Here is a 27,936-nt window from a genome sequence, read left to right on the forward strand (position 1 = left end):
TAAGTCATACAAACTGCTCCAACAACACCGTACTACACCATAGTCAACCATATGATGGCTACAGGTAAGACATACAAACTGCTCCTACAACACTGTACTACACCATAGTCAACCATATGGTGGCTACAGGTAATATGATGTAAACACTGATGGATTTCATAGAAATGTGATCTTTATAAGGAGGTAGTCTTTATATACAGGTCCAAAAACTGTAAACTGCTTTACTCTTGGGTCTGAAAGCAAAAACCAGTGGCCCCTATAGAGAGGTATTTGTTAAGGACTTTATGTAAAGGTATTGTTAGAGATACAGTCAAACCTGTCAGAACGGCCACATTAGTTAGATGGCCACCTGCTTATAACGGCTGTTTTCAGACTCTCCCAATCGTTTTTGCTCATTAATGATACCTTATTTAATGGCCACCTTCCTAATGCAGCCAGTGGCCACCCTTTTCATCCCCAAACTTGTGATCGAACAAGTCATTTGACAAGCTTTCTTGACAGTGAGTCACGTTTTCTCGCCACATGAACATTCCTACAAAGAAACAGCTGATGGCACATAAACACAATTCACCATGCATTTTATATTGAGTTTGATTTCATTTACGTCACTGGTAACACAATACAGGCATATTATCACTATTGTGGCAAATCGCTTTGAAATATGAGCAGCAAACAAAAAACTTTAACTCTTGAAGAGCGCTACAATGCATTTTCGATGCTTGAGACTGGAAAAAGTACACGGGCCGTTGCTGAAGACCTCGGTGTTGGCGGGACGCAAGTTCTCCAAATATTAAAAAGAAAAGCCAAAATTTTTGAGGAAATAGAAAATAATGTGTTCGGTGAAAGGAAAAGAAAAATGATTTAATGTGGAAGTGGTTCCAGGAGGGGGTTACTCAGAGAGTGAATGTGACTGGACCCATGATCAAAGAGAGGGCGTTAAAATTTGCCAAAGACTTGACACATTCAAAGCATCAAACAGATGGTTATCGTGTATTTATAGTTGTGTCATAAAATAAAGATTGGTCTGTCTTCAAATTACTTGCTAACAAGATAATAAATGATAACAGATGATGTTTTATATCTTATTATTAAACTGTATTCAAATGTCAATGTGCAAATTGCCGCAACATGAGTTCGAAAATAAGGAACCTCAATTAAGAGGCCACCTCTCTATAAAGGCCACTTTCATAATTTCCCAACAGTGGCCGTTTAATACAGGTTAGACTGTATATGACTTTTATAGACAATATTTGTTAGATACAAAACCTTAGTAGATTTAGTTTGTATTTAGACCATAACAACATCAAGTTGAATGTTTTGTTAGGTCTAGATGATGGTGATTAGTTCAGATTCAAGGTTATACCTGACCGACAATAAAAGGTATTAGTGTTAGAACCACTTTGATCTTTTCTGTACATATTTGGAGTGCTTTCTTTCAGCTATTTTTATTGAATTTTGTCCATTGCCTTTACAGATATTTTTATTGAATTTTCCAAAAGCCATTGCCTTTACAGAATACATTAAATTATGTAAGACCAGAGACACAGGTAAGGGAGATAATGATTATTGTATACAGATTCTACCTCCTGTATGTACGACCAGAGACACAGGTAAGGGAGATAATGATGATTGTATACAGATTGTACCTCCTGTATGTAACAAGACACAGGTAAGGGAGATAATGATGATTGTATACAGATTTTACCTCCTGTATGTACGACCAGAGACACAGGTAAGGGAGATAATGATTGTATACAGATTTTACCTCCTGTATGTACGACCAGAGACACAGGTAAGGGAGATAATGATGATTGTATACAGATTTTACCTCCTGTATGTACGACCAGAGACACAGGTAAGGGAGATAATGATGATTGTATACAGATTCTACCTCCTTTATGTACGACCAGAGACACAGGTATGGTAGATAATGATGTTTGTTTACTGATTTTTCCTCATGTATGTACGACCAGAGACACAGGTAAGGGAGATAATGATTGTATACCTGTATGTACGACCAGAGACACTAAGGGAGATAATGATGTACCTCCGACCAGAGACACAGGTAAGGGAGATAATGATTATTGTATACAGATTTTACCTCCTGTATGTACGACCAGAGACACAGGTAAGGGAGATGAATTGTATGATTCTACCTCCTGTATTGTAAGGGAGATAATGAGATTGTTACAGATTCTACCTCCTGTATGTACGACCAGAGACACAGGTAAGGGAGATAATGATGATTGTATACAGATTTTACCTCCTGTATGTACGACCAGAGACACAGGTAAGGGAGATAATGATGATTGTATACAGATTCTACCTCCTGTATGTACGACCAGAGACACATTGTATACAGATTCTACCTCCTGTATGTACGACCAGAGACACAGGTAAGGGAGATAATGATGATTGTATACAGATTTTACCTCCTGTATGTACGACCAGAGACACAGGTAAGGGAGATAATGATGATTGTATACAGATTTTACCTCCTGTATGTACGACCAGAGACACAGGTAAGGGAGATAATGATGATTGTATACAGATTTTACCTCCTGTATGTACGACCAGAGACACAGGTAAGGGAGATAATGATGATTGTATACAGATTCTACCTCCTGTATGTACGACCAGAGACACAGGTAAGGGAGATAATGATGATTGTATACAGATTCTACCTCCTGTATGTACGACCAGAGACACAGGTAAGGGAGATAATGATGATTCTATTGTATACAGATTCTACCTCCTGTATGTACGACCAGAGACACAGGTAAGGGAGATAAATTGTATACAGATTCTACCTCCTGTATTGTATACAGATTCTACCTCCTGTATGTACGACCAGAGACACAGGTAAGGGAGATAATGATGATTGTATACAGATTCTACCTCCTGTATGTACGACCAGAGACACATGATTGTATACAGATTCTACCTCCTGTATGTAGACCAGAGACACAGGTAAGGGAGATAATGATGATTGTATACAGATTCTACCTCCTGTATGTACGACCAGAGACACAGGTAAGGGAGATAATGATGATTGTATACAGATTTTACCTCCTGTATGTACGACCAGAGACACAGGTAAGGGAGATAATGATGATTGTATACAGATTTTACCTCCTGTACGACCAGAGACACAGGTAAGGGAGATAATGATTGTATACAGATTCTACCTCCTGTATGTACGACCAGAGACACAGGTAAGGGAGATAATGATTGTATACAGATTTTACCTCCTGTATGTACGACCAGAGACACAGGTAAGGGAGATAATGATGATTGTATACAGATTCTACCTCCTGTATGTACGACCAGAGACACAGGTAAGGGAGATAATGATTGTATACAGATTTTACCTCCTGTATGTACGACCAGAGACACAGGTAAGGGAGATAATGATGATTGTATACAGATTACCTCCTGTACCAGAGACACAGGTAAGGGAGATAATGATGATTGTATACAGATTCTACCTCCAGACCAGAGACACAGGTAAGGGAGATAATGATGATTGTATACAGATTCTACCTCCTGTATGTACGACCAGAGACACAGGTAAGGGAGATAATGATGATTGTATGACCTCCTGTATGTACGACCAGAGACACAGGTAAGAGACACAGGTACCTCCTGTAGTACGACCAGAGACACAGGTAATGATGATTGTATACAGATTCTACCTCCTGTATGTACGACCAGAGACACAGGTAAGGGAGATAATGATGATTGTATACAGATTCTACCTCCTGTATGTACGACCAGAGACACAGGTAAGGGAGATAATGATGATTGTATACAGATTCTACCTCCTGTATGTACGACCAGAGACACAGGTAAGGGAGATAATGATTATTGTATACAGATTCTACCTCCTGTATGTACGACCAGAGACACAGGTAAGGGAGATAATGATGATTGTATACAGATTCTACCTCCTGTATGTACGACCAGAGACACAGGTAAGGGAGATAATGTATTGTACCTCCTGTATGTACGACCAGAGACACAGGTAAGGGAGATAATGATGATTGTATACAGATTCTACCTCCTGTATGTACGACCAGAGACACAGGTAAGGGAGATAATGATGATTGTATACAGATTCTACCTCCTGTATGTACGACCAGAGACACAGGTAAGGGAGATAATGATGATTGTATACAGATTCTACCTCCTGTATGTACGACCAGAGACACAGGTAAGGGAGATAATGATGATTGTATACAGATTCTACCTCCTGTATGTACGACCAGAGACACAGGTAAGGGAGATAATGATTGTATACAGATTCTACCTCCTGTATGTACGACCAGAGACACTGATAATGATTGTATACAGATTTTACCTCCTGTATGTACGACCAGAGACACAGGTAAGGGAGATAATGATTATTGTATACAGATTCTACCTCCTGTATGTACGACCAGAGACACAGGTAAGGGAGATAATGATGATTGTATACAGATTCTACCTCCTGTTTATGAAGCCTATTTAAACCACTGTGATGTTCTAAAACCACTCTCTGGCTTTGATTCAGTACTGTGTTTGATGCCTGGATTAAGTTAGGGTTATGTTCTGTATATTATTTCATTTTTCTGACTTTCTGTTCCCAGGACAGCAGTTTCAGCTGGGATGACTTCTTGTTGAAAAACAACAGCGAGCTTCTCAACAACCTGGGCAACTTCATCAACAGGTAACATCTACTTGAATGAAGCTTATTGAATACAGTGACTAGTTGTCAGTTTTATCGTGATATTTGTATTCAGTGTTTATCAGACTATTACTTTTGACTTCCGAGGTACACATTTAATATTGAAGATAAAATGTCAGCATTTTCCTCGCCAAATCTAGTTAAGAACAAATATCAGCATAGAGAAAATACACTTATCTTTTTATGTCAAAATTGAAACGAATGTGATAAAATTTCATTTTCATTCTAGGGCCCTGATGTTCTTAAGTAATAACTTTGAGGGCACCATACAAGAAATGGTTCTTGCAGATGAAGACAAGCAGCTTCTGGCACAGGTCACACGAGAGCTTTGCACGTATATAGAAAACATGGAGCAAGCAAAGTAAGGAGTCAGGGTCAGAGGAGAGCTTCATAAATATACACAATGTAGAAAGCATGGTATAATGAAAACTTTGAGAAGGCAAAATAAGTATGACCAAGTCATTAAAAGTAATGCTTTAAAAGGTAGAAGCAGATAAAACAATTGTTTTAGCACATCATTTAGATTGTTAAAAAGAATGTTCATATTTGGAAAATATTCTTCTGGTTTATTCTCTTGTGTGTATCCCAAGAAAAATTTCAGCATATAAACCTTGATATGTATTGTAGGATACGGGACTCCATCAGAAACATTCTAAGTATCTCTCGCCTCGGCAATCAGTTCATGCAGACCAATAAACCATGGGTCCTCGTCAAAGGCAGTGACGCTGACAAGTAAGTCAAACCCTTCATCTGAATCTTGATTACTTGTGTAGATATGTTCCTAGTTAGTTTGCAAGAGAAGTATTGATTATCAAGATAGTCAAGAAACATGTAATGTGGTATTGTTGCACGACTTATACTGGGTCAGTTTGCTTACCATCATCTACCTAACTCTATATAACTGTCATTGTTACAGGAAGCATGCTAGGTCAGTGGTCAGTTTGCTGACCACCTTCTACCTAACTCTATATAACTGTCATTGTTACAGGAAACGTGCTGGATCAGTGGTCAGTTTAGCAGGAAACATCTCCTGCCTGCTTTCTGTGTTACTACAACCTTACATGCCAGCAGTAAGCGATACCATTCAACAACAGCTCAAATGCCCGAAGGAGGCCAATGTTATCCATCCTGAGTTTGTCTGTCACCTGTTACCTGGTCACAAGATAGGACAGGTGAGACTAGGGTAAAATGTTAAAGGTTATAGGACAAGTAAGATTGAGGTAAATGTTGAAGGCCATAGGACAGGTGAGACTAGGGTAAAATGTTGAAGGCCATAGGACAGTTGAGACTCAGGTAAAACGTTAAAAGTTATAGGACAAGCAAGACTAGAGTAAATGTTAAAGGTTATAAGACAGATGAGATGAGGGTGAGATGAAACTAGGATAAGATGGTAAATTTCAAGAACTTGATAAGGTTTATCACTTGTTACATTTTGAAAGGCATACTAATATCAGATTAATCTTTTTCCGGGTAGCCGAGCCCATTGTTTGAGAAAATAGCCACTGCAAAGATGGATGCTTTGAAAGAAAAGTTTGCTGGAGCACCAGCCCCAGAAAAAAAGGTGAGTCCCTTTGTGATGTACTTTGTGATGATGGTGATGGTGTTCCCAAGGTATTCACATCAACAGACAGGCAAAAATGTTATGAAATATTTTGACAATGTTAATGCTAACTGGAGTCCTTACACAACTTACCAATCACTTATTTGGATAAAATGATTTTTTAAAACTGCTACAAAGTGTAAAAAGACACAGCAAAAGGCTTCTACAGTGTACTGACATCAAATACCTAGCAATATATCTACTATCTGTACACCAGCACCTAGATGAACATGATAAAGACTGAATTTGTTGAGGTAAGTATGTTAAATGAAGTACCAGTTAAGAGGATATTTCTGAGGTCAGTAATAAGTGGATTTTTAAACTATCAAAGTATGAAATCATATTAAAACCTCACGGTATAACAACAAGTGAAAATTTGTCCCTGAATTCTTGTATCTTGGTTTAAGCCAGTGTTTTTTACCGCTCCATACTTCAAATTATTCCAGTTTCTCCTATATCTCATGTGTCAGCTTAATCAAATCCTCCTTCCTTTATCAACAGGAGCCAAAGTCATCAAAATCTACAGGTGGCACTGCTGTAGCTAAAGGACCATGTGACCCTGCAGAGGTAGCACGACTCACAGAAGAAGTTGCAAAACAGGTAAGGGGAGAACATAGCATTAGGAAAACACTGTTGTATTAGGTGGAAGGTGATAATAGTTGTATTGAATTATTTCCCAAATATTCAAAAGTTTGTGTCATGTTGATTGTATTTTCTAACATAACTGGTCACCCTTTCAGGGCTCAGTGGTTAGGGATATAAAAGCCAAGAAGGCTGATAAGAGCGAAATTGATGCACAAGTTGCCAAGTTACTGGATCTGAAAAAGAGACTAGCCCTTGCTCAGGGCCAAGATGCTGTTCCTGCTGCAGGAGGAAACAAAAAGAAAGTAAGTGAACAACCGAGATTGTGTCATTCTTTAATTTTATTTTCATTTGTCTCTCGGTACAATAAATCTGCATGTCCACTGATTTTTTATGTGTAACTTTTCCCTCTTGAACTTTTTAATAATATTGTAACTTCCCTGATTATTCAGCCCATAAATGTTTCCATTTTCAGGATAAAAAAGCAGCTAAACAGCCAACCAGTGGCCAGGGCAGTGCACCTCCTGCCAGTGCAACACCAAAAGCCTCATCAAATGGACCAGACAAATCACCCAAGGTCATACAACTGACTGAAGAGGTTGCTAAACAGGTAATTAAGTCACCTTGTTTCATTTTCCAAAGAGATGATTCTGTATTAGGCTGTACATGTAAGCCTTGGGTCAAACTCTGCTTTCAGGCCCCAGTTTTCTAACAATTCACAAGTGCATTCCTATTTTCATTGATGAAAAGATAAGGTCTTACTCTGCCTATTGAGGAAAAGACAGGATGTCATTATTTTTGTCTTTCATTTTGTACTCCATCTCAAATTTGTCATTACACCATAGAAAGTATATTAAAAGGAGAATATGGTACATAATGTAATTAATTCATCATCACCTCTGTTTGATGTAAAGCATTAAATTTCAACCCTCTATGTAACATTTCTGAAGTTCAGCCCTGAGTTAATTTCTTTTAAAATCTTACTGTCAGACTGAAACAACTCGATGTGAAAGATTTGATTAAATCGCCATATGTATCTAACAGCTAACGGTATCTTTCTCCACCCCAAGATGAAGAAGTCGCTTAACTTCTTGATCTGAAAAGTAAATATTTTCTGTGAACTTATGAATGGAACAACAAATGAAGGTCCTAAATATTGTATAAATTTATCAAGAACATAAAAAGATGAAAATATTTGTTGCTAAATTGATCATCTGTTACAGGGAAATATGGTGAGAGATTTGAAAAGCAAGAAAGCAGACAAGAGTCAGATAGATGGAGAAGTCGCTAAACTTCTTGATCTAAAAAGACAGTTGGCACTGGCCCAAGGTCAAGACCCTGATGCAGCTGTTGGGGGAGGTAAAAAGAAGAGCAAGAAGAAGTGAAGAAGAAGGAGGAAATAAAAACAGCCAGACTGAATTAATCAGGATCCAATGTCTGATAATATTATTCGAACATGAGGAAAAGACAGGTTTTTGATGAGAGAAACTTTTGTAGACATCTTATTTACAAATTTTTAGTTTGAAAATAAGATTGGTAAGCGATATATTTAGTGAGAGTTGCATCTCAACAGAAGGCAGACTAGATCCAATCAAATGGGGTTGCCATTTGATATGTATGTGAGGAATGAATGTGTAATGGATTGATAAACATTAGAAAATATTTATCTGAAACTTAAGGATTCATTAACCTGGTTACAAATAGACATACTATTCTTACATATCTTGTTGTATCCATTAAGGTAAATCCTCAAACATTTAAAAAATTCTTGAGAGCTATATTGTGTTGAATTGTTTTATATCTGATGTTAAAATGTGTTGGTAGCTCCTCCAGGTTTTGTAACAGTTATTTATTTATTGGTCTGGATTGTCGTTAATTTGACACGGATTGAAATAAAACCAACAAGTGTAGCTTGTGTTGGATGTTTGTGAGTACTAATGTATAAACATCTTTGTCTATAGATATTTATATATTAATGCCTGTGTTATAGATGGTAATGAAAAATATCTAAAACAACCGTTTACCAGAATATTGATGATGTATTTGTGATTGGTGATGCAGTTATTTCTAGTGGAAATGAAATATATTTTAAGGTAGTAATATTGCAAAGATGTTATACCATACCCAATCATCTGTAATATTTCACAGTCATATAATGATGGTGATCAGAAATTTCCCTGTAGTTTTTATCTAACTGCACCCTTTATATTCCCGTTGTAAAATTTCATTCAGTGCCTTATCAACTGTAAAATATAATTACAGCAGAGCTCAATAAATGTCTCTACTTTCATTTTACTTCGTCACCTGTTTACCATAATTTGCATCATTTTTCCATATATTTCAAACTTATGCCTGTCAGCTTTGCCCTAAATATTATCATTTCATACATTTATAAAACAGTATAACAAATGGCAGCTAATTTACATAATGATATATATTTTTTCCTTTCCATTTTCTGCTCACAAAACAACAAATGTTATGTCAGATACAAAGGTCACATTTGGAGCTGTGTTTTTGAATCCTACTCAACACAGAACACAAGAATGCTGCAGATGCATTTCTTAAATTGGGTCTAAGGTCAAAGTAGAGGTCACAGTGATCGACTGGTAGAATATAGGCTATAGTACCCAATAGAAAATGAAAAGTAAATGATAATTTGAAAATATCAGTTTGCAGCACAGTGATAAGCTATCCTCATTGGCCAGGACTTAATAAATGATCAGAAAAAACCTGATGTAGAGTAGTCTGTTGTATACTTGATTTCATGATCAGCTGTCAACTATTTATATACTGTGTTACAGATGTGGCAAGGTCTTTGTTACATATTCTTATCAACTTGTCGAAGATAGGGTTTCAAAGTGGCCTAAGGAGCTAAATACAACAGCTTGTATGTGCTATTGGTAGTCTCTGTAGTCGTACGTTTACAAATAGGCATTTCAGTCCACTCATGTACATACGCAAGAATTTATCACACTTTTTTATGCCAAAAAGGAAAAAAAATGTATAGTTTTTGTAGAATAGCTACAATATCATTCATTCGGGGTTTTTTTGAGAAAACTAAACATGAACATGCTTATAATAACATTATAGATAGCATATATGCAAAGCAAGAAGTCACAGTTTTGAATGCATTGGGAACAGGAGATAAAAATGTGATGATTTTGAGAAAGAACATGCTCTTTTTACATTGAGTAGAATTTTCTGAAGATCAAGAATACAATATCCTATTGGAGTTCATTTGTTAACATCCTAAAAAACATCTTCAAACAGTAGATAATAAATTGCTTAAGTAATTAGTAGTTTTGTGTAAAGTAAATAAGATTAATTGATAATACATGTATTGCTATGTATGGTTTTAAGGAAAAACAAGCAAAGGGGAAATCTGTTTTGGATTGAAGTATTGTAAAGTAAATTGAAATAAAAGTTTTACATTTGGTTTTATTAGTACAAAGGGACTCACTTACACGAAAAACCTACAAAAGTGAAATTTCAACTGTCAAAATGGCCGTTATATTCCCTGATAACCACAAAAATTAAAAGTTCTTACAACTGCTGAATCTATATTCTAACAAGAATGATAAGTGATTTTTTTAAGTTTGTTTAAACACTAAACCACCTTATCTGGAATCCAATAAGGCTTCTTTGTCCTAGAATCTGATTGGCCATGTCAGTGTTGGTCTACATTCTACAGTAATGTAGTTCTAATTGTCCAAGTCGACCATACCTAATGCCATGTAGATGACAGTTGGTAGCAAAATCTACATTACTTGGGGTTTGTCTTAAACCTTTTGACTTTTGGATGCAAAAGCTTTCTGGTTTCCTAATGCATGTAGTATCCTAAATAGTACAGGATACAGGCTACGTGGGCACATACTCCCATGGTTCTCTGTCCAGTAGGACACTGGCAATGTGCTCCAGAACATTTTCTCTTGTAAGATGTTCATGTCCCATAAAGAACGGAACAATGGTTGTTTCCAATGCTTTTACTGTGGAATGAAATGTTTTCGATATACTGGAAATTGACATGTTACTACAGTTGCACACTGTTTCCATGATATGTCAGTCTTTATATCTACCCAGAACATTAGTAAATGCATCCTCGTGGTTTGGAGTATAAATACCAGTGCCAATAGAGGATGAACAATAAGAAAGAAATGTTAGAAACTGTGTTTTTATCCAGCCAGTCCAGGCTTTACAATCTGCATCATCCGGAGAGGAGAAACACTCCTGCTTTGATAGCATATGTAATATCTCCAAGAGATCATTGATAATCTCCTTTAATCTGGAAGGTAGGTGGGAAGGCGACATTTCTCTTTCATCAGTGCAGATTTCAACATTAGGATTAAGATCTTTCCATATGATATGATGTGAACTTGGAGGCCAAGGACACCACAGTTTGTGATGAAAGATGAATGGTGTATTCCTCGCTTGGGCACTAATTGTCAAGTTTGGATTGAAACTCTTCCTACATAATAAATGTGGGAAGGGTCGGTTATAAGATAGATCCTCTATGGATAATAGTGGGATAATTCTCCAAGTATCATCAACACCAATGTTTTGACCTTCAGGTTGTGGTTTTCTTTTCAGATAATTCTTAAAACACTTTCCACACGTACCAATCTCTTGGTCATCAGTAAAGTTATTGCTATCTGCTTTTAAAATATCTCAAACAAGCAATTGTGCTGAGGAAGTCTTATATTTCTATCAGATTTCTTGGTTTTGATGTCTCTCTTAAAGACTTCACAACCCGCACCTACACATCTACCTCTCGTTGTGGTAACAGTACTGTATTAAAACCCCCGCGTAGCAGAAAATGTAGAAAGTAATGTCAAAAGAACAATGGGTGATATCGGAGTATAAGGGGTATATAATATATTGTTGGAAGGTTTGTATAGTAGCTGTCGGTCATATAATATATTGTATTTAACGTCCTTATTATAATTCACATATATAGTCATTTAAAGACATCTCAGCATTACTTGTATGCGTGCTAGGGGTTGTTATATATAGGAAGGGGACATGTGTACATGAAGGTTTGGAGTGTAACAGGGTGGTCTCCTATATCTACTATCATTCAACAAGTCATTGGGGTGTAACAGAATGTTCTCCTGTGTCTACTGTCGTTCAACAAGTCATTGGGGTGTAACAGAATGTTCTCCTGTGTCTACTGTCGTTCAGCAAGTCATTGGGGTGTAACAGAATGTTCTCCTATATCTACTGTCGTTCAACAAGTCATTGGGGTGTAAAAGAATGTTCTCCTATATCTACTGTCGTTCAACAAGTCATTGGGGTGTAACAGAATGTTCTCCTATATCTACTGTCGTTCAACAAGTCATTGGGGTGTAACAGAATGTTCTCCTGTGTCTACTGTCGTTCAGCAAGACATTGGGGTGTAACAGAATGGTGTCCTATGTCTACTGTCGTTCCACAAGTCATTGGGGTGTAACAGAATGTTCTCCTGTGTCTACTGTCGTTCAACAAGTCATTGGGGTGTAACAGAATGTTCTCCTGTGTCTACTGTCGTTCAGCAAGTCATTGGGGTGTAACAGAATGTTCTCCTATATCTACTGTCGTTCAACAAGTCATTGGGGTGTAACAGAATGTTCTCCTATATCTACTGTCGTTCAACAAGTCATTGGGGTGTAACAGAATGTTCTCCTATATCTACTGTCGTTCAACAAGTCATTGGGGTGTAACAGAATGTTCTCCTATATCTACTGTCGTTCAACAAGTCATTGGGGTGTAACAGAATGTTCTCCTGTGTCTACTGTCGTTCAACAAGTCATTGGGGTGTAACAGAATGTTCTCCTGTGTCTACTGTCGTTCAACAAGTCATTGGGGTGTAACAGAATGTTCTCCTGTGTCTACTGTCGTTCAACAAGTCATTGGGGGTGTAACAGAATGGTGTCCTAGATCTACTGTCGTTCCACAAGTCATTGGGGTGTAACAGGGTTGTGTCCTATATCTACTGTCGTTCAACAAGTCATTGGGGTGTAACAGAATGTTCTCCTGTGTCTACTGTCGTTCAACAAGTCATTGGGGTGTAACAGAATGTTCTCCTGTGTCTACTGTCGTTCAATAAGTCATTGGGGTGTAACAGAATGTTCTCCTGTGTCTACTGTCGTTCAACAAGTCATTGGGGTGTAACAGAATGTTCTCCTGTGTCTACTGTCGTTCAACAAGTCATTGGGGTGTAACAGAATGTTCTCCTGTGTCTACTGTCGTTCAACAAGTCATTGGGGTGTAACAGAATGGTGTCCTATGTCTACTGTCGTTCAACAAGTCATTGGGGTGTAACAGAATGGTGTCCTATGTCTACTGTCGTTCAACAAGTCATTGGGGTGTAACAGAATGTTCTCCTATATCTACTGTCGTTCAACAAGTCATTGGGGTGTAACAGAATGTTCTCCTATATCTACTGTCGTTCAACAAGTCATTGGGGTGTAACAGAATGTTCTCCTGTGTCTACTGTCGTTCAGCAAGACATTGGGGTGTAACAGAATGGTGTCCTATGTCTACTGTCGTTCCACAAGTCATTGGGGTGTAACAGAATGTTCTCCTGTGTCTACTGTCGTTCAACAAGTCATTGGGGTGTAACAGAATGTTCTCCTATGTCTACTGTCGTTCAACAAGTCATTGGGGTGTAACAGAATGTTCTCCTATATCTACTGTCGTTCAATAAGTCATTGGGGTGTAACAGAATGTTCTCCTATATCTACTGTCGTTCAACAAGTCATTGGGGTGTAACAGAATGTTCTCCTGTGTCTACTGTCGTTCAACAAGTCATTGGGGTGTAACAGAATGTTCTCCTGTGTCTACTGTCGTTCAACAAGTCATTGGGGTGTAACAGAATGTTCTCCTGTGTCTACTGTCGTTCAACAAGTCATTGGGGTGTAACAGAATGGTGTCCTATGTCTACTGTCGTTCAACAAGTCATTGGGGTGTAACAGAATGGTGTCCTATGTCTACTGTCGTTCAACAAGTCATTGGGGTGTAACAGAATGTTCTCCTATATCTACTGTCGTTCAACAAGTCATTGGGGTGTAACAGAATGTTCTCCTGTGTCTACTGTCGTTCAGCAAGACATTGGGGTGTAACAGAATGGTGTCCTATGTCTACTGTCGTTCCACAAGTCATTGGGGTGTAACAGAATGTTCTCCTGTGTCTACTGTCGTTCAACAAGTCATTGGGGTGTAACAGAATGTTCTCCTATGTCTACTGTCGTTCAACAAGTCATTGGGGTGTAACAGAATGTTCTCCTATGTCTACTGTCGTTCAACAAGTCATTGGGGTGTAACAGAATGTTCTCCTATGTCTACTGTCGTTCAACAAGTCATTGGGGTGTAACAGAATGTTCTCCTGTGTCTACTGTCGTTCAACAAGTCATTGGGGTGTAACAGAATGTTCTCCTATATCTACTGTCGTTCAACAAGTCATTGGGGTGTAACAGAATGTTCTCCTGTGTCTACTGTCGTTCAACAAGTCATTGGGGTGTAACAGAATGTTCTCCTGTGTCTACTGTCGTTCAACAAGTCATTGGGGTGTAACAGAATGTTCTCCTGTGTCTACTGTCGTTCAACAAGTCATTGGGGTGTAACAGAATGGTGTCCTATGTCTACTGTCGTTCAACAAGTCATTGGGGTGTAACAGAATGGTGTCCTATGTCTACTGTCGTTCAACAAGTCATTGGGGTTTATCAGAATGTTCTCCTATGTCTACTGTCGTTCCACAAGTCATTAGGGTGTAACAGAATGTTCTCCTGTGTCTACTGTCGTTCAGCAAGTCATTGGGGTGTAACAGGGTGGTGTCCTATATCTACTATAATTCCACAAGTCATTAGGGTGTAACAGAATGTTCTCCTGTGTCTACTGTCGTTCAGCAAGTCATTGGGGTGTAACAGGGTGGTGTCCTATATCTACTATCATTCCACAAGTCATTAGGGTGTAACAGAATGTTCTCCTGTGTCTACTGTCGTTCAGCAAGTCATTGGGGTGTAACAGGGTGGTGTCCTATATCTACTGTCGTTCCACAAGTCATTGGGGTGTAACAGGGTGGTGTCCTATATCTACTGTCGTTCCACAAGTCATTGGGGTGTAACAGAATGTTCTCCTGTGTCTACTGTCGTTCAACAAGTCATTGGGGGTGTAACAGAATGTTCTCCTGTGTCTACTGTCGTTCAACAAGTCATTGGGGGTGTAACAGAATGTTCTCCTGTGTCTACTGTCGTTCAACAAGTCATTGGGGTGTAACAGAATGCTGTCCTATGTCTACTGTCGTTCAACAAGTCATTGGGGTGTAACAGAATGGTGTCCTATGTCTACTGTCGTTCAACAAGTCATTGGGGTGTATCAGGGTGGTGTCCTATGTCTACTGTCGTTCAACAAGTCATTGGGGTGTAACAGGGTGGTGTCTTATGTCTACTGTCGTTCCACAAGTCATTGGGGTGTAACAGGGTGGTGTCCTATGTCTACTGTCGTTCAACAAGTCATTGGGGTGTAACAGGGTGGTGTCCTATGTCTACTGTCGTTCAACAAGTCATTGGGGTGTAACAGGGTGGTGTCTTATGTCTACTGTCGTTCCACAAGTCATTGGGGTGTAACAGGGTGATGTCCTATGTCTACTGTCGTTCAACAAGTCATTGGGGTGTAACAGAATGTTCTCCTGTGTCTACTGTCGTTCAGCAAGTCATTGGGGTCTAACAGGGTGGTGTCCTATATCTACTATCATTCCACAAGTCATTAGGGTGTAACAGAATGTTCTCCTGTGTCTACTGTCGTTCAGCAAGTCATTGGGGTGTAACAGGGTGGTGTCCTATATCTACTATCATTCCACAAGTCATTAGGGTGTAACAGAATGTTCTCCTGTGTCTACTGTCGTTCAGCAAGTCATTGGGGTGTAACAGGGTGGTGTCCTATATCTACTGTCGTTCCACAAGTCATTGGGGTGTAACAGGGTGGTGTCCTATATCTACTGTCGTTCCACAAGTCATTGGGGTGTAACAGAATGTTCTCCTGTGTCTACTGTCGTTCAACAAGTCATTGGGGGTGTAACAGAATGTTCTCCTGTGTCTACTGTCGTTCAACAAGTCATTGGGGGTGTAACAGAATGTTCTCCTGTGTCTACTGTCGTTCAACAAGTCATTGGGGTGTAACAGAATGTTCTCCTGTGTCTACTGTCGTTCAACAAGTCATTGGGGGTGTAACAGAATGTTCTCCTGTGTCTACTGTCGTTCAACAAGTCATTGGGGGTGTAACAGAATGGTGTCCTATATCTACTGTCGTTCAACAAGTCATTGGGGTGTATCAGGGTGGTGTCCTATGTCTACTGTCGTTCAACAAGTCATTGGGGTGTAACAGGGTGGTGTCCTATATCTACTGTCGTTCAACAAGTCATTGGGGTGTATCAGGGTGGTGTCCTATGTCTACTGTCGTTCAACAAGTCATTGGGGTGTAACAGGGTGGTGTCTTATGTCTACTGTCGTTCCACAAGTCATTGGGGTGTAACAGGGTGGTGTCCTATGTCTACTGTCGTTCAACAAGTCATTGGGGTGTAACAGGGTGGTGTCCTATGTCTACTGTCGTTCAACAAGTCATTGGGGTGTAACAGGGTGGTGTCTTATGTCTACTGTCGTTCCACAAGTCATTGGGGTGTAACAGGGTGATGTCCTATGTCTACTGTCGTTCAACAAGTCATTGGGGTGTAACAGAATGGTGTCCTATGTCTACTGTCGTTCAACAAGTCATTGGGGTGTAACAGAATGGTGTCCTATGTCTACTGTCGTTCAACAAGTCATTGGGGTGTAACAGAATGGTGTCCTATGTCTACTGTCGTTCCACAAGTCATTGGGGTGTAACAGGGTGGTGTCCTATGTCTACTGTCGTTCAACAAGTCATTGGGGTGTAACAGAATGGTGTCCTATGTCTACTGTCGTTCAACAAGTCATTGGGGTGTAACAGGGTGGTGTCCTATGTCTACTGTCGTTCAACAAGTCATTGGGGTGTAACAGAATGGTGTCCTATGTCTACTGTCGTTCAACAAGTCATTGGGGTGTAACAGAATGGTGTCCTATGTCTACTGTCGTTCAACAAGTCATTGGGGTGTAACAGAATGGTGTCCTATGTCTACTGTCGTTCCACAAGTCATTGGAGTGTAACAGGGTGGTGTCCTATGTCTACTGTCGTTCAACAAGTCATTGGGGTGTAACAGAATGGTGTCCTATGTCTACTGTCGTTCAACAAGTCATTGGGGTGTAACAGAATGGTGTCCTATGTCTACTGTCGTTCAACAAGTCATTGGGGTGTAACAGAATGGTGTCCTATGTCTACTGTCGTTCAACAAGTCATTGGGGTGTAACAGAATGGTGTCCTATGTCTACTGTCGTTCAACAAGTCATTGGGGTGTAACAGAATGGTGTCCTATGTCTACTGTCGTTCCACAAGTCATTGGAGTGTAACAGGGTGGTGTCCTATGTCTACTGTCGTTCAACAAGTCATTGGGGTGTAACAGAATGGTGTCCTATGTCTACTGTCGTTCAACAAGTCATTGGGGTGTAACAGAATGGTGTCCTATGTCTACTGTCGTTCAACAAGTCATTGGGGTGTAACAGAATGTTCTCCTGTGTCTACTGTCGTTCAACAAGTCATTGGGGGTGTAACAGAATGGTGTCCTATATCTACTGTCGTTCAACAAGTCATTGGGGTGTATCAGGGTGGTGTCCTATGTCTACTGTCGTTCAACAAGTCATTGGGGTGTAACAGGGTGGTGTCCTATATCTACTGTCGTTCAACAAGTCATTGGGGTGTATCAGGGTGGTGTCCTATGTCTACTGTCGTTCAACAAGTCATTGGGGTGTAACAGGGTGGTGTCTTATGTCTACTGTCGTTCCACAAGTCATTGGGGTGTAACAGGGTGGTGTCCTATGTCTACTGTCGTTCAACAAGTCATTGGGGTGTAACAGGGTGGTGTCCTATGTCTACTGTCGTTCAACAAGTCATTGGGGTGTAACAGGGTGGTGTCTTATGTCTACTGTCGTTCCACAAGTCATTGGGGTGTAACAGGGTGATGTCCTATGTCTACTGTCGTTCAACAAGTCATTGGGGTGTAACAGAATGGTGTCCTATGTCTACTGTCGTTCAACAAGTCATTGGGGTGTAACAGAATGGTGTCCTATGTCTACTGTCGTTCAACAAGTCATTGGGGTGTAACAGAATGGTGTCCTATGTCTACTGTCGTTCCACAAGTCATTGGGGTGTAACAGGGTGGTGTCCTATGTCTACTGTCGTTCAACAAGTCATTGGGGTGTAACAGGGTGGTGTCTTATGTCTACTGTCGTTCCACAAGTCATTGGGGTGTAACAGGGTGGTGTCCTATGTCTACTGTCGTTCAACAAGTCATTGGGGTGTAACAGAATGGTGTCCTATGTCTACTGTCGTTCAACAAGTCATTGGGGTGTAACAGAATGGTGTCCTATGTCTACTGTCGTTCAACAAGTCATTGGGGTGTAACAGAATGGTGTCCTATGTCTACTGTCGTTCCACAAGTCATTGGAGTGTAACAGGGTGGTGTCCTATGTCTACTGTCGTTCAACAAGTCATTGGGGTGTAACAGAATGGTGTCCTATGTCTACTGTCGTTCAACAAGTCATTGGGGTGTAACAGAATGGTGTCCTATGTCTACTGTCGTTCAACAAGTCATTGGGGTGTAACAGAATGGTGTCCTATGTCTACTGTCGTTCAACAAGTCATTGGGGTGTAACAGAATGGTGTCCTATGTCTACTGTCGTTCAACAAGTCATTGGGGTGTAACAGAATGGTGTCCTATGTCTACTGTCGTTCCACAAGTCATTGGAGTGTAACAGGGTGGTGTCCTATGTCTACTGTCGTTCAACAAGTCATTGGGGTGTAACAGAATGGTGTCCTATGTCTACTGTCGTTCAACAAGTCATTGGGGTGTAACAGAATGGTGTCCTATGTCTACTGTCGTTCAACAAGTCATTGGGGTGTAACAGAATGGTGTCCTATGTCTACTGTCGTTCAACAAGTCATTGGGGTGTAACAGAATGGTGTCCTATGTCTACTGTCGTTCAACAAGTCATTGGGGTGTAACAGAATGGTGTCCTATGTCTACTGTCGTTCAACAAGTCATTGGGGTGTAACAGAATGGTGTCCTATGTCTACTGTCGTTCAACAAGTCATTGGGGTGTAACAGAATGGTGTCCTATGTCTACTGTCGTTCAACAAGTCATTGGGGTGTAACAGAATGGTGTTCTATGTCTACTGTCGTTCAACAAGTCATTGGGGTGTAACAGGGTGGTGTCCTATGTCTACTGTCGTTCAACAAGTCATTGGGGTGTAACAGGGTGGTGTCCTATGTCTACTGTCGTTCCACAAGTCATTGGGGTGATATACATTAAAGCCTAAAATCATCACTTTACACAAATGGTAAGATCTTTACGCTGGGTTAGGGTAAGAGATAAAACTTTCTTTATGCAAAGTAATTTATGAATGGACTGAATATTGAAGGCACAAAATGCTTAAAAATTCGATAATAATAGTGGTATACTTATTGTTTTAGTATTTTGGTATTTAGTTTGTGGTTCGAACTTTCCTATTTTGTTAAAATTATTATTTTTTTCATCTGTTTTGTGACAATCAGGTTCATTATTTAGCAATTTAGTTATGAATTAGTTAATTAGGCGAGTGCGTCACCAATAAATATGGATTAAATGTAAAGCGAATGGAACCAATTTTGATGGCACAAAGCAATGTAAAGGTGAGTGGTCTCGAGGGGTGAAAACATCTTTAGGCCGACCTCTATGGGAAGTCAACATTGCTAGAAAGCCCACCTTTATCTTGTAGTCTGCCAAAAGAAAGGCAGTTTGTTTTCATTCATAGAAAATGCTCAACATGTCAATCAATGATTGTTATTAGTCCATCATCAATATTTGACAAAATACATATTTCACAAACACAGGTGTCAAACCTTTAGTAACAAACAGGAACAGTGGCGATGTAAATGTTTTTAATAGACTGCTGTTTGTGGGGAAATTATGTTCAAGAGTAGTCAGGTGCTCTTTTGGCACATTTCAATAGTTTAGTGACTAAATAAATACAAATGTATGATTTAAGTGTAAGGGAATGATATTCAGTTGGGTATTGAGTTTTTTAATGTACAGCGAAGCCTCTTTGTTTCTGATATAAATTCCACCAACAGATATGTTCAGTTTACATGATAGCCTCTAACACAAATATTCATTAACTATTCTACTGTACTGTCATCTGAATATACTCCACCAGTAACTTTGATATAATCACTCGATTCTGTGGTCTCCCGTAACACTTGTCGACATCACACTGAAATAATAGTCCTACGTTTGCCCATAACTGATTACATTAATTATAAACACTGTGAAATATATATACACTCCATAGTGAACTAATGATAAATAGTCTGAATATGTTGAAGACAGATTCACGGTTCTGTGAGATAACCGTACACATGTTTACAGCTTACTGTTAATATTGTTCTAGATGTATTCTTCAGAGAGACAAGAAAAAAGATATTTAAGGCTTGAATGATAAAGATTTGAGCTGACACTCAAAAATACATCAGTCTACAAATAAAAAACAACAACAACACACACAATTTGATCATTTTAGGATTTATACATCGTGACAAAATCTTCATTTCACACCTGCATTGTTATTCGGTCAGCCCTGCCAGTGTGATAACGAGGCCGGTACCTGTTTGTCGTGTTGTTGTAACCAGGCGACGGCTTGGTGACAAAGGTCTGGGTGTTCACTACAGTTGACATTGACGGTGATGTCGCCACTGCTACGCCTTTCACGTGATGAGGGTTTGCTAACATTCGGCTGTGGGACGTCTGAATGGCTACGCCTTTCACGTGCTGAAGGTTTGCTTACATTCGGCTGTGGGACGTCTGAATGGCTACGCCTTTCACGTGCTGAAGGTTTGCTTACATTCGGCTGTGGGACGTCTGCAGAATATGACGTTAACATAAGCTCCATGCTATCTGGTAGATTTAAATGCTTCATAGAAATTTGTAGCTTATTTTTCGACAGTTCTCTGATATCCGCTCCAGAGTAAATAAATTCTTCAGTGTTTAAGTCTGTATTGTCCGTCCAGCGGGAATCCTTGTTCGTTGAAGTTTGTTCGATATTAAAAGCTGGCTTCAGTTTATTCGGAGAGAAATCATTTTGTGAAGGTGAAGTGCTGACAGGTATAGGATTGGCAGAACACATGCCCAAGGTCAGCAAAACACAGAGATAAACACACATCTCCTGTAAACAACAAAACACAGAGATAACCACACATCTTCTGTAAACAACAAAACAGATAAACACACATCTCCTGTAAACATCAATACACAGAGATAAACACACATCTCCTGTAAACATCAATACACAGACATAAACACCCATCTTCTGTAAACAACAAAACAGATAAACACACATCTCCTGTAAACATCAATACACAAAGATAAACACACATCTCCTGTAAACAACACAAAGATAAACACACATCTCCTGTAAACATCAATACACAGAGATAAACACACATCTCCTGTAAACAACACAAAGATAAACACACATCTCCTGTAAACAACAAAACAGAGATAAACACCCATCTCCTGTAAACATCAATACACAGAGATAAACACACATCTCCTGAAAAAATCAAAACACAGATAAACACACATCTCCTGTAAACAACAACACAGAGATAAACACACATCTCCTGTAAACAACAAAACAGAGATAAACACCCATCTCCTGTAAACATCAATACACAGAGATAAACACACATCTCCTGTAAACATCAAAACACAGATAAACACACATCTCCTGTAAACAACAAAACAGAGATAAACACACATCTCCTGTAAACAACAAAACACACAGATAAACACACATCTCCTGTAAACAACAAAACACAGAGATAAACACACATCTCCTGTAAACATCAAAACACAGATAAATACACATCTCCTGTAAACATCAATACACAGACATAAACACACATCTCCTGTAAACAACAAAACAGAGATAAACACACATCTCCTGTAAACAACAAAACAGATAAACACACATCTCCTGTAAACATCAATACACAGACATAAACATACATCTCCTGTAAACAACAAAACACAGAGATAAACACACATCTTCTGTAAACATCAATACACAGACATAAACACACATCTCCTGTAAACAACAAAACACAGAGATAAACACCCATCTTCTGTAAACAACAAAACAGATAAACACACATCTCCTGTAAACATCAATACACAGAGATAAACACACATCTCCTGTAAACAACAAAACAGAGATAAACACACATCTCCTGTAAACATCAAAACACAGATAAACACACATCTCCTGTAAACATCAATACACAGACATAAACACCCATCTCCTGTTAATAACAAAACAGAGATAAACACACATCTCCTGTAAACATCAAAACACAGAGATAAACACACATCTCCTGTAAACATCAAAACACAGAGATAAACACACATCTCCTGTAAACATCAAAACACAGAGATAAACACACATCTGTAAACAACAAAACACAGAGATAAACACACATCTCCTGTAAACAACAAAACAGATAAACACACATCTCCTGTAAACAACAAAACACAGAGATAAACACCCATCTTCTGTAAACAACAAAACAGAGATAAACACACATCTCCTGTAAACATCAAAACACAGATAAACACACATCTCCTGTAAACAACAAAACACAGAGATAAACACCCATCTTCTGTAAACAACAAAACAGATAAACACACATCTCCTGTAAACATCAATACACAGAGATAAACACACATCTCCTGTAAACATCAATACACAAAGATAAACACACATCTGTAAACAACAAAACACAGAGATAAACACACATCTGTAAACAACAAAACACAGAGATAAACACACATCTCCTGTAAACAACAAAACAGATAAACACACATCTCCTGTAAACAACAAAACACAGAGATAAACACCCATCTTCTGTAAACAACAAAACAGAGATAAACACACATCTCCTGTAAACATCAAAACACAGATAAACACACATCTCCTGTAAACAACAAAACACAGAGATAAACACCCATCTTCTGTAAACAACAAAACAGATAAACACACATCTCCTGTAAACATCAATACACAGAGATAAACACACATCTCCTGTAAACATCAATACACAAAGATAAACACACATCTGTAAACAACAAAACACAGAGATAAACACACATCTGTAAACAACAAAACACAGAGATAAACACACATCTTCTGTAAACAACAAAACAGATAAACACACATCTCCTGTAAACAACAAAACACAGAGATAAACACCCATCTTCTGTAAACAACAAAACAGATAAACACACATCTCCTGTAAACATCAATACACAGAGATAAACACACATCTCCTGTAAACAACAAAACGGAGATAAACACATATCTCCTGTAAACATCAAAACACAGATAAACACACATCTCCTGTAAACATCAATACACAGACATAAACACCCATCTCCTGTTAATAACAAAACAGAGATAAACACACATCTCCTGTAAACATCAAAACACAGAGATAAACACATATCTCCTGTAAACAACACAAAGATAAACACACATCTCCTGTAAACATCAATACACAAAGATAAACACACATCTCCTGTAAATAACAAACCACAGATAAACACACATCTCCTGTAAACAACACAACAGATAAACACACATCTCCTGTAAACATCAATACACAAAGATAAACACACATCTCCTGTAAACAACAAAACACAGAGATAAACACACATCTCCTGTAAACAACAAAACAGAGATAAACACACATCTCCTGTAAACATCAAAACACAGATAAACACACATCTCCTGTAAACATCAATACACAGAGATAAACACACATCTCCTGTAAACAACAAAACAGAGATAAACACACATCTCCTGTAAACATCAATACACAGAGATAAACACACATCTCCTGTAAACATCAATACACAAAGATAAACACACATCTCCTGTAAATAACAAACCACAGATAAACACACATCTCCTGTAAACAACACAACAGATAAACACATATCTCCTGTAAACAACACAAAGATAAACACACATCTCCTGTAAATAACAAACCACAGATAAACACACATCTCCTGTAAACAACACAACAGATAAACACACATCTCCTGTAAACATCAATACACAAAGATAAACACACATCTCCTGTAAACAACAAAACACAGAGATAAACACACATCTCCTGTAAACAACAAAACAGAGATAAACACACATCTCCTGTAAACATCAAAACACAGATAAACACACATCTCCTGTAAACATCAATACACAGAGATAAACACACATCTCCTGTAAACAACAAAACAGAGATAAACACACATCTCCTGTAAACATCAATACACAGAGATAAACACACATCTCCTGTAAACATCAATACACAAAGATAAACACACATCTCCTGTAAATAACAAACCACAGATAAACACACATCTCCTGTAAACAACACAACAGATAAACACACATCTCCTGTAAACATCAATACACAAAGATAAACACACATCTCCTGTAAACAACAAAACACAGAGATAAACACACATCTCCAGTAAACAACAAAACAGAGATAAACACACATCTCCTGTAAACATCAAAACACAGATAAACACACATCTCCTGTAAACATCAATACACAGAGATAAACACACATCTCCTGTAAACAACAAAACAGAGATAAACACACATCTCCTGTAAACATCAATACACAGAGATAAACACACATCTCCTGTAAACAACACAAAGATAAACACACATCTCCTGTAAACATCAATACACAGAGATAAACACACATCTCCTGTAAACAACAAAACAGAGATAAACACACATCTCCTGTAAACATCAAAACACAGATAAACACACATCTCCTGTAAACATCAATACACAGAGATAAACACACATCTCCTGTAAACAACAAAACAGAGATAAACACACATCTCCTGTAAACAACAAAACAGAGATAAACACACATCTCCTGTAAACATCAATACACAGAGATAAACACACATCTCCTGTAAACAACAAAACAGAGATAAACACACATCTCCTGTAAACATCAAAACACAGATAAACACACATCTCCTGTAAACATCAATACACAGACATAAACACACATCTCCTGTTAATAACAAAACAGAGATAAACACACATCTCCTGTAAACATCAAAACACAGACATAAACACCCATCTCCTGTTAATAACAAAACAGAGATAAACACACATCTCCTGTAAACAACAAAACACAGAGATAACCACACATCATCTCCTGTAAACATTAAAGCACAGAGATAAACACACATCTCCTGTAAACATCAAAACACAGATAAACACACATCTCCTGTAAACATCAATACACAGAGATAAACACACATCTCCTGTAAACATCAAAACACAGAGATAAACACATATCTCCTGTAAACAACAAAACACAGAGATAAACACACATCTCCTGTAAACATCAATACACAGACATAAACACACATATCCTGTAAACATCAAAACACAGATAAACACACATCTCCTGTAAACATCAATACACAGAGATAAACACACATCTTCTGTAAACATCAAAACACAGAGATAAACACCCATCTTCTGTAAACATCAATACACAGATAAACACATATCTCCTGTAAACATCAAAAACAGAGATAAACACACATCTCCTGTAAACAACAAAACAGAGATAAACACATATCTCCTGTAAACATCAAAAACAGAGATAAACACACATCTCCTGTAAACAACAAAACAGAGATAAACACATATCTCCTGTAAACATCAAAACACAGACATAAACACACATCTCCTGTAAACAACAACACAGAGATAAACACACATCTCCTGTAAACAACACAACACAGATAAACACACATCTCCTGTAAACAACACAACACAGAGATAAACACACATCTCCTGTAAACAACACAACACAGATAAACACACATCCCCTGTAAACATCAATACACAGAGACAAACACACATCTCCTGTAAACAACACAACAGATAAACACACATCTCCTGTAAACAACAAAACACAGATAAACACACATCTCCTGTAAACAACACAACACAGATAAACACACATCACCTGTAAACAACAAAACAGATAAACACACATCTCCTGTAAACAACAAAACAGATAAACACACATCTCCTGTAAACAACAAAACAGATAAACACACATCTCCTGTAAACAACAAAACAGATAAACACACATCTCCTGTAAACAACACAACAGATAAACACACATCTCCTGTAAACAACAAAACACAGAGATAAACACACATCTCCTGTAAACAACACAACAGATAAACACATATCTCCTGTAAACAACAAACCACAGATAAACACACATCTCCTGTAAACAACACAACAGATAAACACACATCTCCTGTAAACAACAAAGCACAGAGATAAACACCGAACATTAGCTCATATTCCACTTAGGTTTTATATTTATATTACCTGCAGGCATTCCATAAGCGAGCAACTATTTTATTCAGATTTGACGTTATATCTGACAATGTGAAAAAAAAATCTGTTGTTGAAAAGATGGTCCAACTGAGCATAAACTGTCATTCAATCTGAATAAATCAAATTTAGTACAATACACTTTTAAAAGATTGACAAAATTCAAATAAGGGTATAAAGAATAAAGTCTAATAGCAGAGTAACATGTAATAAGGTTACGGCAACCCTCGGGGACCACAGTCCACAAACAGAGACCCTAAAGAGTCCAACAACCCTCGGGGACCACAGTCCACAAACAGATACCCTAAAGAGTCCAACAACCCTCAGGGACCACAGTCCACCAACCGAGATCACTAAGGTTACGGCAACCCTCGGGGACCACAGTCCACAAACAGAGACCCTAAAGAGTCCAGCAACCCTCGGGGACCACAGTCTACCAACCGAAATCACTAAGGTTACGGCAAACCTCGGGGACCGCAGTCCACAAACAGAGACCCTAAAGAGTCCAGCAACCCTCGGGGACCACTGTCCACCAACCGAGATCACTAAGGTTACGGCAAACCTCGGGTACCACAGTCCACTAGCAGAGGTCACAAACGTCACGGCAAATATCGGGGACTACATTCCACCAACCGAGATCACAAAGGTTACGGCAAACCTCGGGTACCTCAGTCCACTAGCAGAGGTCACAAACGTTACGGCAAATATCAGGGACTACATTCCACCAACCGAGATCACAAAGGTTACGGCAAACCTCGGGGACCACAGTCCACCAACAGAGATAACTAAGGTTACGACAAACCTCGGGGACCACAGTCCACCAACAGAGATAACTAAGGTTACGGCAAACCTCGGGGACCGCAGTCCACAAACAGAGACCCTAAAGAGTCCAGCAACCCTCGGGTACCGCAGTCCACCAACAGAGATAACTAAGGTTACGGCAAACCTCGGGGACCGCAGTCCACAAACAGAGACCCTAAAGAGTCCAGCAACCCTCGGGTACCACAGTCCACCAACAGAGATAACAAAGGTTACGGCAAACCTCGAGGACCGCAGTCCACAAACAGAGATCCTAAAGAGTCCAACAACCCTCAGGGACCACAGTCCACCAACAGAGATAACTAAGGTTACGGCAAACCTGAGAAGGAAAAGTCCATCAGCAGAGATCTTAGACCTTTGGGGCTTAAACTCAATCTGAAAATATCATAATGTGGATCAACACGTGGTATTGTTCTATACTTACCTTACTCAGTAAAACTCGTGTCTGGCTACCCGACAACAAAACACGTGCTTAGTTTTAAACTGTACTCTAGCATAAAGTCACTTTTATATGACGAAAGTCACAGGGAGATTAGTAATGGATAGATACACATGTCAATCCTTTTTGATGTGAAGACCATTTTTAGTATCTAACATTAGGTACACATCTTGATCAA

At 38.9% G+C, this 27,936-nt stretch overlaps 2 protein-coding genes across 2 annotated transcripts in view; both read left to right on the forward strand.

The window, feature by feature from the left end:
* The window catches only part of LOC132556897 (methionine--tRNA ligase, cytoplasmic-like), a 35,130-nt gene extending 26,312 nt beyond the window's left edge, over positions 1-8,818 (forward strand). Inside the window, exons 16-25 of the mRNA XM_060221352.1 lie at positions 4,329-4,387; positions 4,629-4,708; positions 4,956-5,087; positions 5,354-5,458; positions 5,715-5,898; positions 6,201-6,287; positions 6,828-6,926; positions 7,067-7,213; positions 7,384-7,518; positions 8,132-8,818. Coding sequence (XP_060077335.1) covers positions 4,329-4,387; positions 4,629-4,708; positions 4,956-5,087; positions 5,354-5,458; positions 5,715-5,898; positions 6,201-6,287; positions 6,828-6,926; positions 7,067-7,213; positions 7,384-7,518; positions 8,132-8,293 — 1,190 coding nt within the window. The 3' untranslated portion in view covers positions 8,294-8,818. The remainder of the gene's footprint in view (positions 1-4,328; positions 4,388-4,628; positions 4,709-4,955; positions 5,088-5,353; positions 5,459-5,714; positions 5,899-6,200; positions 6,288-6,827; positions 6,927-7,066; positions 7,214-7,383; positions 7,519-8,131) is intronic.
* A 12,349-nt stretch (positions 8,819-21,167) lies between these two features.
* Positions 21,168-27,698, forward strand: LOC132556898 (S-antigen protein-like). The gene is made up of 2 exons (XM_060221353.1): positions 21,168-21,176; positions 26,715-27,698. Exons 1-2 carry the CDS (start codon positions 21,168-21,170, stop codon positions 27,696-27,698), a joined length of 993 nt encoding a protein of 330 aa, XP_060077336.1.
* The last annotated feature ends 238 nt before the right edge of the window (positions 27,699-27,936 follow it).

Source organism: Ylistrum balloti, unplaced genomic scaffold, assembly GCF_031769215.1.
Source record: "Ylistrum balloti isolate Yb309-2 unplaced genomic scaffold, AGI_CSIRO_Ybal_v1 Utg370598, whole genome shotgun sequence".
Classification (NCBI taxonomy): Eukaryota; Metazoa; Mollusca; class Bivalvia; order Pectinida; family Pectinidae; genus Ylistrum; species Ylistrum balloti.